Source organism: Triticum urartu, chromosome 7 (assembly GCF_003073215.2).
Source record: "Triticum urartu cultivar G1812 chromosome 7, Tu2.1, whole genome shotgun sequence".
Classification (NCBI taxonomy): domain Eukaryota; kingdom Viridiplantae; phylum Streptophyta; class Magnoliopsida; order Poales; family Poaceae; genus Triticum; species Triticum urartu.
In genome coordinates this window covers 679,403,466-679,417,982 of record NC_053028.1, presented here as the reverse complement: position 1 = coordinate 679,417,982, position 14,517 = coordinate 679,403,466, and the positions used below count along the sequence as shown (strand labels likewise).

At 47.6% G+C, this 14,517-nt stretch overlaps 1 protein-coding gene across 1 annotated transcript; it reads right to left on the bottom strand.

The window, feature by feature from the left end:
* Positions 1 to 7,162: 7,162 nt before the first annotated feature.
* On the bottom strand, positions 7,163 to 9,873 carry LOC125522236 (putative FBD-associated F-box protein At5g38570). Its single transcript, XM_048687318.1, has 3 exons — positions 8,675 to 9,873; positions 8,276 to 8,455; positions 7,163 to 7,716 (listed from the first exon to the last, which is right to left on the bottom strand). The coding sequence occupies exons 1-3, from the start codon at positions 9,674 to 9,676 to the stop codon at positions 7,423 to 7,425; spliced, it is 1,476 nt and encodes a 491-aa protein (XP_048543275.1). The 5' UTR covers positions 9,677 to 9,873; the 3' UTR covers positions 7,163 to 7,422.
* Positions 9,874 to 14,517: the final 4,644 nt, after the last annotated feature.

Here is a 14,517-nt window from a genome sequence, read left to right as displayed (position 1 = left end):
TATACCAATTTTAATTGATGTGAACTGGAGTTTATTGATAAAAGGAGAGAAAGAAAATGAAAGGAAATTTGAAAAAAAAAACTAGTAGTATAAAATTGCTATCTTTTGATAAAATGTGGATATGCATGGAAATATTTGCAAATGCTATCTTTCATATGTGTGGTATATAGTGCTAGCTAGATGTTACATCCGGCCTCATTTTTTTGTGATGAATAATGACCTATTTGTATAATTTAGTGTAGATGGCCGACGGAAGTGCAGGATGGAAGGACATGTTTGAGGAGTACGTGGGACGGTGGGAGGCGATGCCATCAAGTTGGCGAAGATGAAGGGGATTTCTAGTTGGTTTCCAAGTGTGAATGAAATGGTGGATGGGGCGGGAGGGAGGGTGTACACACATGGTAAGCCGAAGGAGAGGATGTGGATGATACCCCCTGAGGGGACACCTGCTACCGAAATCCTCATTCATGCGATGGACAAGGAGTTTGAGGATCTCGGACAATGAGAGTGATGGGCTAAGTTGCACTCTTGCTTTCGTGGTACGGAGGCTGGTGTGGTAGGGGAGGTGGCCTGGCCTGAGTTGGGAACTAGGCGTGCGCTGATTCTTTTGGACGACCCCATGGATATGGATGCTGATGCGGTGGAGATGGAGCAGGCCGATGAAGTGGAGATGGTGGTCGACGCGCCTCAGCTAGGCTGCAGGACCATGCTGCTAGCGGTTGACAACTATGTGCTTCAAGGCTACTGCCATTCATCACACCTCGGCGAAGTCGTCATGACACGTGAAAGCCTCTGGTGCGTTTAGCTTCGCCGAGTTCTGTCGGGCGGATCTCGGCAAAGCTATGTGCCACGTGGTAAGCACCGTCCTCGTCCTCCCGTCAAGTGTCTTTTCTTTTGTCGAATGCCCTATTTAGATCTCTGCAGAGTGTCTGCCGAGTACTTGAGTACTGGTACTCGACAACATGACCTTTGCCTGAAGGGTGTAGGCCGAGTACCCTAAGCCGAGAGCTAAACCAGGCAAACTGTCTGCTGAGTTCAAATCAGTTTTTGCCGAATTTTCAGGGCACTAGGGACATAAAAAATTGCAATTGTGGTTGAATAACCTTTTCATAAGAGTGTGTTCATGTTCAGTTCCTCTCAAGCCATCGATTTATACTGTTTCGGGCCAGGGGAGCACAAGTTCCCTAGTTTCCAGTTTGATGGCTGGTCACAAATGCAGCCTGATTGGCATGCGATGTGTGCGTGAAACAAGAGGCATTCAGCTCGAATTAGATATTGCCGTCAGCAACTACGTCGTTTCCTGTAGTGTAATAAGATTAACTGATACAGCTTGAGACAAGAGAGATTAAACTATAAATAATATGCCAACAACAAACTTTACAAAAAAAACATGCAAATTATTTTGGACCGGCATAATACAGAAATTATAATTGCTCTATGCCTATAGGAAATCGTGCAGCCAACACACGCGAATTCTCATGCATTGTCCTATCACCAAACCATGAAAAAGAAGATTTTTATATTTGCTGAGAAAGATGGAAGGAGGTCTCCCATTTCTTTGCTGAAACCATGATCCCATCAGTTTCTTTTTGCATTTCCAACAGACTGGTAATCTTATAAAATAAACCTACTACAAAGTCACAAATCCAACTAGTATATTACTTCGTCAAACTAGAAAAGCAACACATGAGTATGTAACCCTAACAAACAACAAGAGTAGCGAGTTGTGCCGACGCGAAAGAATAGGATCGCACGAGGCGATCTAGGAGGCGACGAGGGTTCCCTGCGCGCCGCCGGTGACGCCGCCGGTTCCCTCTCTCTCCGTCGGCCGCTCCGGCGGCGGGAGAGAGGGGGAACCTCGGGTCTGTTCGCTAGGTGGGTGTGTCGTAGGGTTAGGGTTGAGGAAGACGCTGCCGAGACCGTTGCGGTGGTGTCGCGTCGGAATAAGTTTCTCCGGGCTCCGTTCGCGGTCAGCCGAGGCTTTTGCTTTCGTCTAGAAGCCAGCGGGGTTGGGGATCCCCGGATCTTGTCGAGGTCGCGGGCTATGGTGGCTGGAGGTCCATCGGCACTTGCCATTTGGGTCCTCAGATGGGCGATGGATGTAGAGAGACGAAGACCCTTCTTCTTCCTTGTTGGTATGATTTGTTGCTGTTGTTCTTCTCCTTCCTCTGCGCTGATGCTGGTGGGAGATCTTGCTTTGCCCGGGCAGATGGCCCGGCCGTGGTGCTGAACCGGTCGGATGACTCGAGTTCTCTTCCTTCCGGAAGGGACACTTTTTGCGGTACTCAAAGCCATAGATGGCGACGGCTGTTGCAGGTATGTTGGATTGATGTCCATGCCCTCTCAGCGCTGGTGTCAAGAAAGGAGGAAGCAGCGTGGCGGCAATTGTACCGAGGTCGAAGATGATGACCTGCTTGCAATTGGTTGCAGATCCTTCTGCTGCAGGGGTCTTCTCTCAAGATTCAGGAATGATGACACAGGGCTCCGGGGATCGTCTTGCGTTATGGTTGTCTTAGGGTACTTTAGGTGTTCATGGTTCTTTGTGTTCGCGTTTCAGTGTGCTTGTAAGGATCAGCTACTTTGTACTGATTCGTGATATGAATGATAAAATTCTAAAAAAAACAAGAGTAGTTTCGTTAACTTGAGAAACTTACTACCAAGCGGATATTCGTTTCTGAGCCCAGGCTCAGATGCTCATGAAATCTCTCACTACCAAGCTCGCTCTCATCCACAAATGAACATACATCATACTCTGGCAAGAATACGGCAAGTTGGACAGTAGCTCATTCTCAACTGCTATTGTATATATATCATACACTGACAAAAAACCACATAGATCATACCTCTGATCGCTGATATCTGCAGTTTCGTCACATTTGTTTTTTTCTTGGAAAAGGAATTTCGTCACATTGGTGAGGATTTGACGCAAAAAAAATAAAATCACACCCCCACAGCCATACAAACAAGTTTTTTTTCCGATGACTGAATCATGCAAACAACCCAGTGTCCCTGTGATTCCCCAATTGAATCCCCCAAGGCCGTGCTTGGAATTGATGTATAACTTACTGGCCGCTGTCCCCTCAAAAAAAAAAACCTTACTGGCCGCTGTGTAAATTCCAGCCCGAAGTGAAATGACGGGCACATGGGTGTATTTTTTACAAGGGTATTTTTTTTGAGCATTACAAGGGTATTTAGAAGAGAAACGGTGATCCAAACAAGGCCTAAATCGATTTAGCGGGCGCTACATAACAAATAGATTTTGGGAGGGGGAGGGGGTGAAATTGACGATCAGAGTATGACGTATGCGGAGGAGTGGGGGAGAAAACATCGTTTTTTTTTAGCAAAATGGGAGAGATAACTTCTGCTGCGAAAGAGTCACTTGCTGGGCTCAGGTCTCCAACCACGGCCCACTCGAGATGTCAAAACCCTGGCGGAACCGTGCTTGTCGCGTCGTCGTCCTCGCGTAGTCATGCGGCGAGATTAGTCGCCGTCGCGATCTCGCTGATCCACCATCTCCTGTGCCTGGCGGGATGCGTCGGCGGCCAGGCGGGAGGGGTGCGCGCCGTGTCCGCGGTGCGGACCGCCTAGGCGCGCTCCCGGACGCGGTCCTGCAGCACGTGCTGTCCTTCCTGCCGTCGCGCGACGCCGTGCGCACCAGCGTGCTCGCCCGCCGCTGGCGCCACCAGTGGAAGTCCGTGCCGGCCCTGCGGATCACCGGCGTCGACGCCTTCGAGAGCGCCCGCCACCTCAACGGCTTCGTCAACCACCTCATCGTCCTCCGCGACCGGACGACTCTCCATGCCTGCGAGATCGTGGCCTACCTAAAGTACGAGGACTACGGCGAGGGGTCCCAAGACGACGACGACGAGGAGCGGGAGCGGTACACCGACCTCTGGGTCCGGTACGCCTTGTCGTGCCACGCTCGGCTGCTCCGGCTTAGCGACCATGACACCGATAACCACGATGCCAAACACGAGGTTCTGCGGAGTGTTATACTTGCCACTCCCATCTCCTCCCCTCATCTGACGACGTTGGATTTCGATGGTGTCCATTTCTCGGACGAATGCTCTCTTGATTTCTCCGGCTGCCCAAACCTGGAGACCTTAAAGATGAGCCGTTGCTCCTTCCTAAGCGTACTCAGCTACGATATATCGTCGCCGTCTGTGCGATGCCTGAGCATCACGGACTGTGATTTTCGTCGCATTGATGAGAAGAAACAGGCCATCATCTCTGTGCCAAGCCTGGTCTACCTGGAGCTGGCCGCGGAACGTGGCATGGTTCCCGCGTTTGAGAGCACGCCGTCCTTGCTAACCGCATCTATCAAGCTTGAAGACAGTGCTCACTCTTGGATTAGGGACGAAAAGGATGCTTCCTTGCTCCTTGAACGCTTCTCAGATGTTACCACTAGTCTAGACCTCATAGCTGACCGTCAACAGGTATGTTTGTCTTAATTGTATTCACCGAAGTTACAACTCCGTCTGTAAAGAAATACAAAAGCGTTTTATATATATATATATATATATATATATATATATATATATATATATATATATATATATTATAGAGGGAGTACTAGCTATTCTCATTTGACATCTGTTATGTATGGAATCTACGTAACATGTTGCACTTGCCACAGCTTGCTTTCAGGAAAGATTTAAAACTGTGCGCTACATTTACCAAGCTCAGAATCTTGTCACTCAATGATTGGTGTGTGGAGCCTGATTTTGGCCCACTGCTCTACATTCTCCGGCGGTCACCAAGTCTGGAGAAGCTCCGCCTCCGGCTATCTAAGGTATATGTGTTTTCTAAGTTTTATACATTTTGTCCGACCTGTTGAACCTGCACAGTTGCATTGTCGATGTATTTTGGTAAAATGTACAGCCATATCTACCTGCTGAGGAAACCGACGGAAGCTACGATTCGACAGAACCATTTTTGGTGTCAAAGCATCTCAAGGTCGTCGAGATTAAATGTCGGGCAAAAGATGAGAGAGCTCACAGAATTTCGAAGGCCCTTTGTTCCTATGGAGTATCTGCTGATAAAATCAACATCAAGGAAAGAATACGGTCCTCCAATGGTAAAGTCAAAATTTCAATCTTCCTAGAATTTTGATGCTTTTTGCATTCCCATTTCATGTTGTATGTGTTAATTAATTTCATAACCGGTATTTTAATATAGTTGAAAAGTAAATGTTTAAATGATAAGCATCAAGGGGAAATTGTTCTTAAGTCAATTATAGTCTTGTGATTTTTAAATTTTCTGTCTTTCCACGGCAAGGCAAAGTTTCAGTCTTCCAAGATTTTGAAGTTTTTTGGATTCCCATTCCATGTATGTGTGTTAAATTTTGCCAACGGTATTTTTTAACTTGAGTTAGTTGGAACAGCAAATGTGTAAATGATGAGCATCAAAGGGGAATGTGTTCTTGTCAAATCAAATTATTAGTCTTGGTGATTTAAAAAATTTTGGTGTTCCCAATTTTCCAGTCTTCCTACATTTTGAAGTTTTTTGCATTCTCATACCATGTATTTGGATTAGTTGGAACAATAAATGTGCAAATGATAAGCATCAAGGGAAATTTATTCTTAATATAAATAATTTATCTTGGTGATTTTTACATTTTTGCAACCCCGTGTATATTTGTGAAATTTAGCAATGTATATTTCTCAAGTTAATTGAACAACCAAATACGTAAAACATAAGCCAAGCTTCTATCAGCTTCATGTTGCTAACAAAAACACGGTTCTTCTGGCTCCGCCACATTTAACTCAAGGATATGCCAGTCCAACTAATTGCACATTCTTTTTGTACTTGTACAGGAATATATTATGAGTCTGACACGTCAATCCATTCGTATTCAGATCCGGAGAAATATCAGTTAGATTAACATTTGAGGCATTGTTCCCTTGCAAAAAAATAAAATTTGAGACATTGTTATGAATTTACTTGCTTCACCAGAGGACCTTTTGCGTAAGTTTTAGTTGTCGAGTCGAGGCCTTTGTAGTTAATTTCACAAAACTGAAGTATGGATACAATTTGGATTTGGTTCGGGCATTGAACATAAGCTATCTTATCTTCTTTGTACTCTTTTTTTGTGTCATATTCCATTTAGATTTTCTGGAACATGTTACGCTGTTTTGCATTACATATCATGTCTTTTCTAATTTACTTACCCCGTGATGTTTGGCTTGTACCGAAGTGGTGCACCTGCTCTCCACATGGAGGTTCATGTCAGGTAGTACTGCACTTGAGGCAACATCTGACGCCAAATGTTCTCTTTTCTCGTTGCATTATATTGATAGATGAGCCCCCGGGGTGCATTCTATATTGCAAGCAATTGATGCTTCCAAGTGCAAGGCTGGTATTGCTGGGGAAATGGTTAACATGATAACGATCCAAAGTTTTGCACTTAGCGTTGTGTATCCCATCGGTATTTGGTATGTCCCCGGCGTGTTATCTAGTGCCTTAAAAGTGTAGTACATCGGACTAGTAGTTGAACTGAAAGTTGGCTAGGGGGGGATCCAAGTAGGAGTTGGCGCAGGAATGCTAGATATGACCGCAATAAGTTTTGATGTCTTCATCATTGAAATCAAGTGCAAAATACTCTGCTTACATTCGTGCAAGTCACCACAGGCGCTCCGCTGTCGACATGATCGTCCCATCCCAGTGAAAGAATAGGCACACATCGGTGTAGCAGCAAAGTATCAAAGCTGATGTTTGATCACTCGTTATAGAGAGTAAAAGCACCCACCACGGAGTTCACTTTGTGAAAAAATCAACTCTTACTGAGTCCACACACCACTTAGTTCACTTTGTCAAAAAATTAACTCTTAATTGGTCCTTCCATCTAACCACTAACCACCCACCCGAAAGCACCGCCATTGTCTGCCTCTGCGACAACTCATGCAACCAATTCACGGCACCAAATTGTGAGAACTAGTCTCTTCTCAAATCTGATTCTTACGAACCTCAATATTGTAGAGCTCTCTAAATTCCGCCATTCGAAGTTTGCATCAGACCAGGTCGTTACTTGTATAGTACTAGTATGTGACTGCTGTTTCAGTATATGCCAAGTATACTTTGTAGAGTATAGCAATTTCTACATGCTCTGTTATGTATTCATGGAAACAGCCACAAATGTGCATCCAGTATGGAAACAAGCTTCTAGAATTGAACAAGTTACTACTTCACCTGAGCCTCACAAATACTAAAAACAAGTCTCAAAGTTAACAAGTTACAAGAGGTTATACAGCATTCAGTCTCACAGATACTGGAAACAAGTTCTAGAATTAAACATGCTACCAGAGATCAGTCTCAGAAATGCTGGAAACAAGTTGCTGGACTTGAACAAGTTACCGAAGTTCAGTCTCACAAAAGTACGCCATACTGAACTGACAACCATAGTAAATCGGCAAAGTTGGTGTCCTAGTCAAATGATAAACTTCCTCCGCCATGCGAAAATTTCATACATATTGCTGGCCTAGAGAAGCTTAGTAACAACTGGCGGAACTCTTCGTCGTTGCTTTCAGAGATCGAGTCATGGAAACTTACTGTCACCCTTTCTAGCATTGTCGCCCACTTGAATAACCTTTTCACAAGAGCGAGTTCATGTTCAGTTCCTCTCAGGCCATTGATTGCTACTTCTTTGAGGCAAGGTAGCACGAGGTCCTCTGTTTCCCAATTTGATGGTTCAGCACAAATGCAACCTGGTTGGCACACCTGAATCAAGAGGAATAACAGCTTAAGATTAACTGATATGGTTTGAGATAAGAGACATGAAACTAGAAATTATTAGACTGCATGGATACTCTTAGATATGTCAAGAAGAAAATTTACAAAAGAATAAAAGCATACAAATTAATCTAGAACCAGAATATTGCTGAAAGTATAATTGTTGTATGCATATGGAAAACCGTAAAGCCAACATATTATAAACCTTATACGAATGCTGATGTATCATGCTATCATCAACCCATATAAAAATAAAAGAAGATTTCATATTTGCTATAGAAGATCAAATGAGGGTTCCAATTTTTTGCTGGAAATACGACCCCATCAATTTGTTGTGCCATTTCCAACAGACTTGTAATCTTTTGAAATAAAACCTACTGCAAAGTCACGAATCCAAGTAGTATATTACTTTTGTCAAGTTTGATAAGCAATACTTCAGTATCTAACCCTAACCAACAACAAGAGTAGGGCAACTCGCTGCTAAGCAATGGGATTTCCCACAAACTTCCTTGCTGCCTATTTTCTTGTAAACTAAGTATAGTGTTACCTTAGAGTCCCTCCGAGTAACAAGTTGAAGCGTGAGCTGTCTTATACCGCTAGACATCTTGAGAACATGGAATGAGCTGGCTCCAAAGGAATGTCCACATGCCAATACAAACAGCCCCAAGACGGTAATGTTAGGCAACTTTGTCATCTCTTCCATCAAGAATCGTTCGTTGCCATGGACCTGCAGGTTCATAGGAAGTCATACAATAGGTCAATAGTTGGACAAGGACACAGACATGTCATTTTTCTACAAAGTGACTAACACACATTAATTAAACAAGTCCACTTTTGTGTGCATTGTTGTGAATTTTCAATTTTGTATGGCTTCGCAAGTATTCCAAATGATATATTCCTCAAGTTTAACTCTCAAAATTTGGTTATAATGGATTGACTCACATACCGGCAGATAGAAAAGGATGAGAATAAGTTTGCTGATATGGTGAAAATGCTGTGAAAGCATCAAGCTGTGATGATTGCGTGCAGAAACTGTATCTCCTCCATATGCACAAAGAGGATTGGTGGTCAGTTGTTGGAGATTTGGCATCTCGCCAAACAAAACAGAGCGAGGATCATAAGCACCCCTCCAATCAAGTGTCACCAGCTGAGGAGCTGAGATGTTGGCAACTGGTTGACTTTGATTCAGAGGATCGGTGAAGCAAAGGAATACTTTTAATTTTTGCAGAGACAGGGCAACGATACTGAGCTGCTGCAAGGTATGCAAATTCCTCAGTTCCAGTTGTAGGAGAGATTCCGACTGGATTGTGAAGTTGTCCAGACCCCTGACACTGCAAACGGAAAGGCGACGCAGAGATGGACACCGTGATGAAGAGACAACATCGCTGAGGCTACACGGACCGTGCAGATGTATGCGAACCAGCTCCAGATCTGTGAGCCGGGTAAATACGCCGGAAGGCGGCAGGGTGAGGCCAATAGAATGTAGATCGAGCACGACCTTGGTTGCTTTCTCGAAGCAAGGCAACTTCAAGGTACCTCTTTCCCCGGCGGTGGCCTCATTCATGGCCCCCGTGTTCTTGAAATGCAGGACACCAGAGAGGCGGCGCACGGCGATGGGGAGCCATGCCGCAGCGATTTCGGGGGTGACCTCGATGCCGGCAACGAAGAGGTGGCGGAGGGCCGGCGCATCATGGGCGGTGAGGGCGGCGCGGATGCGGTCGGGGTCAGTGCCGACGGGGAAATGGAGCTCCGGGAGGAGAGCCCAGACGCGGCGCCAGCGGCGGGCGAGGACGCTGGTCCGAGCGGCGACGGGGGCGTCGCGGAGCTTGAGGAGGATGTGGACGAGGACGTCGTCCGGCAGCGCGCTGAGGCGGTCCTCGCCACCTCCAACGCCGACGCCGGCGGCGACGGAGAGCTTTCGCCGCCGATGCCCCCGCGTGCGCTCCATGGAAGCAGGAACCAAGAGCGATGTGATGCGCCTTAGGTCACACCATTGCCGGCCGCCGGCCACCGGCCGCCGATGGATGGGCGTAGGAATGGATCGGGGGATTTGGGGTCTAGGGTTCTCCAGAGATTGGGGATTTCTCGGTGGATTGAGGCTCAACTCGATGGGTCTTTCCTACTTATTTTATTCAGATTTGCTTACCTTTTTTTTTGAGACGGGATTTGCTTAGCTATGTCACATCTAGCTAGAAGATCGTGTAAAATGCCTCTGCCCAAAAATTCCGACCGGCAGGATTAACGTTTTTGACGGACCAAACAGATCCCGCACATTAGCCCGTACATGAAAAAAAAAATCGTTTTTTTAAAGAATTTTATCATTCATATCATGAATTAGTACAAAGTAGTTGACCCTTACAAGCACACTGAAACGCAAACACAAAAGACCATAAACTCCTAGAGTATCCTAAGACAACCATAATACAAGAAGATCTCCGGAGCCCTGTGTCATCATCCTTAAATCTTGAGAGAAGACCCCTGTAGTAGAAAGATCTGCAACCAGTTGCAAGTAGGTCATCATCTTCAACCTCGGTACAATTGCCGCCACGCTGCTTCCTTCTTTCTTGACACCAGCGCTGAGAGGGCATGGACATCAATCCAACATACCTGCAACAGCCGTCGCCATCTATGGCCTTGAGTACCGCGAAAAGTGTCCCTTTCGGAAGGAAGAGAACTCGAGTCATCCGACCGGTCCAGCACCGCGGCCGGGCCATCCGCCCAGGCAAAGCAAGATCTTCCACCAGCATCAGCGCAGAGGAAGGAGAAGAACAGCAACAACAAATCATACCAATAAGGAAGAAGAAGGGTCTTCGTCTTCCTACATCCATCGCCCATCTGAGGACCCAAACGGCCAGTGCTGATGGACCTCCAGCCATCATAGCCCGCGACCTCGACGAGATCCGGGGATCCCAACCCCGCCGGCTCCTAGACGAAAGCAAAAGCCTCGCCTGACCGCGAACGGAGTCCGGAGAAACTTATTCCGACGCGACACCACCGCAACGGCCTCGGCAGCGTCTCCCTCAACCCTAACCCTACGACACACCCACCTAGCGAACAGACCCGAGGTTCCCATCTCTCCCGCCGCCGGAGCGGCCGACGGAGAGAGAGGGAACCGGCGGCATCACCGGCGGCGCGTAGGGAACCCTCGCCGCCTCCTAGATCGCCTCGTGCGATCCTATTCTTTCGCGCGATGAGAATAAGTTTGCTGATATGGTGAAAATCGTTTTATTTTCAACCGGCTGATGCACGCAGCTTGTAAACCGCCTCCTCCTAGCCACGCTGTCCCGTGTGGACCCAGCAACTCGCACGCCTTCCGCGTCGTTTGTCCCTCGTCTCCCATCTCTGAAACCTTGTCCCCCTCCTTCCCAATTCTTCGTCTTCCATTCTTCCCATCGTTCCCATCTCCACTTCTCCCCATGGTTATGTGCTTCATCGAGGAAGCCAGCTTCATTGGTGCTGCGCGTTGTGTTGTGAAGCTTCCGTCGTGTGCCGCTCCGATGCTGCCGGTGGAGGCGCCTGCGCTGGCCGTGGGAAGGCTGGGGCTCGGCTGCTGCTACTAGATAAAGCCAGGGTTGGGCCCACAATGGTGCAGAAAGTGTGGCCCGCAAAGGGCCTAGAATTCTAAGAGGCCCCAAATTTTTTACATAGGCCTAGTATTAAAAAAATTATGAACTACTGGGCTGGGGTCACCTGTCGAAGCGAGGAGATCCATCGAGCTACAACCACCAGCGCTGAAACCATACAAGGCCATACAAGAGTTTATTGCAAGATATCTGACGGAGATTGAACTTATCAGGAAACCAGCGACAGAGCGGATTGGAAGGCAGGGAAGGACAAATAACCAGCGCCCTAAGGCTCCTCCATAGGGGTACGCGAAGATCCATGTTGACGCAGCATGCCGGAGAGGAGGGGGAGGAGCTGCTGCAGTAGTGTGCCGAGATGCAGCCAGAGTCTTCCTTGGGAGCTCAGCTCCTGTCACTGGGGGAGTTGATGATCCTTTCATTTTGGAGACAATAGCATGCAGGGAAGCACTAGCATTGGCGCAGGACCTTAGTCTCCATGCGGTAATAGTGGCGTCTGATGCAAAAGAAGTCATGGGAGCTATTAATGGGTGTGCCGCGAACCCAATGGAGCCATTGTTCAGGAGAATAAACACTTTAGCTGCTTCTTTTAGTTGTTCTTTTACTTTTGAAAGCCGTGTCGTTAATATTGAAGCTCATAGATTAGCCAAGCATTCTTGTTCGTTGGGCAGGGGACGCCATGTGTGGCTTGGCCAATCCCATAACGAGAGATGTATCCCACATACTGTGGTTTTCGATGAATAAAAGCTTGGTTTCATGCTCAAAAAAACCAGCGCTGAAACGGACTCCTAGAAAAAAACGACGCTGAAACGGGATCGACCTGATCTGTGATATCCTCGACTCCAGGTCTCCAGCGCTGAAACGGCGGCAGCAACGAGCATTGAAACTTCTCATGGTCTCCTCGTCGTCCTGAGACTCCTCCTCGACTGGTTGTACTCTATCAGGCCTGTACTCGATGTCTCGATCGCTACAGCCTAAAGGGATCTGGAATTCAGGATCGTGAGAACTGCTCTCAATCGTGGGGCGGCGACCGTGGGCTCGTGGCTACAGGAAGGAAAGGAACGTCTTCATGCGACCGGCCGCTGCCGCCGTTGCCTTCCTCGCCTCCTCTGTCCTCACTCAAATTTGGATTGGTCGGTGACCGACTCTAGCCTCCTGCCAGGTGTTTACTGCTTAGCGAAGGAACTTTGGTTCCTACTCCTAATTCCTAATTTTGTAATTAATTATTGGTAGGGGTCGTTACTTCGTTAGAGATTGGTTCTTCCTTCTTACCTCCTCGGTTAAAGGTCACATGAGTCAAAATTAGGTGAGTTAGACGGTTTGTCGAATTGGCAAACATTGATGCATGATCTCCAACTCCAATTGATATATGCTACTGTATAACTTCAATTTTATCCATCTTCTTTATGTTGTGTTTCAATAATACAGATTTGAGTCATCATGGGAAAACTTGAGAGTGAAGTGTTGGAGAAGATTGATTACGGAGATATCATTTTGAAGATTTCATTTCAAAGAATACTAAAAGAATGAGGATGTTCAAATAAATAGCAAGAGGGAGTTGGATAGGTATGACTTTTTTATATGCAATTGTTATGCAAGACATTATATTATATACATTGCAATTTTTTCTGCGATATATATATATATATATATATATATATATACTATAATTGCTCGTTAGTTTATTTTTTTGTGAGATAGGGCCCTATTTTTTAGTTTCGCATAGGGCCGGGATTTTGCCGGCCCGACACTGGATAAAGCATTAAAGCTCGCCGGCGCTGCAATCGAGAGGTCTCACCGGCAACAGATGCTGTGACGCCCAACAACGAAGCACCGCCGGCGCTGCAATGGAACTTTGTCGGGCTGCGGTGGAGCTTTTGCCGCGCCGCCGTTTGCTGCATGGGAGCTTTGCCGCCGCTGCAATGGAGCTTCCCCGGGCTGCGTTGGAGCTTTTGAAGCACTGCCGGCGCTGCAATGGAACTTCGCCGGGCTGTAGTGGAGCTTTTGCCGCACCGTCAACGCTGCATTGGAGCTTTGCCGCCGCTGCAATGGAGCTTCCCCGGGCTGCGTTGGAGCTTTTGACGCACCGCCGACATTGCAATGAAGCTTCGACGGGGCTGTGGAAGCTGTGACGGTGTAATGGAGCTCCGTCGAGGCTGCAACGGAGCTTCACCGGATGCTGGAGATGCTGCGCTGAAGCTGTTGCACGCTCGGTGCTGTGTGGCGTTGCTGCGTCGGAGCATCGGCGGACCGCGGGATGGTGCGTTGGAATATTTGTTTGTGGTACGACGGCGGGGCTGGTGCGACCAAAATCAGTACTCCGGCGAACGGCGACGCTGCACTGCTGGCCGGGAAGGGGCTGCTGCTCCTCCAACGGCGTACTGCTTCGTCCGCGACAGGAGGATGGGGTAGCGACAAAAGGAAGACGTGTATTGCGAGCCTGCAATCAACGGCCACACATGCCTCGATCAGACGGCTGCGCAGGCGGATGATCTTTCTGTAAGATCATCCGACTTACACGTAGCAGCCGCAAGAAAAATATACGATAACCCGGATATGCTCCGGCGAGAAATTCCGCCCTCCTCTCCTCTGCCTTTTTCCTTCTCCCAAGATCGATGGCGGGCGATGCTGGTGAAAGTCTTGGCAGCCATGTTGGGCCGCCTCAGAGTAAGCGTGGGCAGCATGACACGGAGGCCAGCAGCTCTAGCCGCGCCCGTGGTGCCATGGAGGTCAACGCAAGCGTGGGAGCGTGGCCGGCTCTCCCAGAGCCACGGGCAAAGCCCTTGGGTTGGCCTCGATGTGCTCAACGAGCACATCTTGCCGCACATCATGGGGGTGTTGCGTCGTTGATGAGGAGCTCGTCGTCGCGGAGCGCGCAGTGGCCAACGGAGAAGAAGGTGCTACCAACCGCCTCATCGTCACCCAGAATGAGCACGAGCTCGCCACCGTACTCTATAAGACAACCATCAAGTACTACCTCGACATCGACGAGTGAGGACGTCGTCGAACTAGGGTTAATTTCTAGCGCGAATTATGTTGCAATACGATAGCCTATTATACCATTCTTCAACCTTGTTCTTGAGAGAGAATTTGAAGAGTTTCAGCCTTATAAATTCTCAGGGCACACCTTCAATTTATTAAGTCCCGCATAAAGCGTCAGAGAACATAAGATGCACTTGAGGTTCCTCTTCTTCATCTTCTGTAAAAG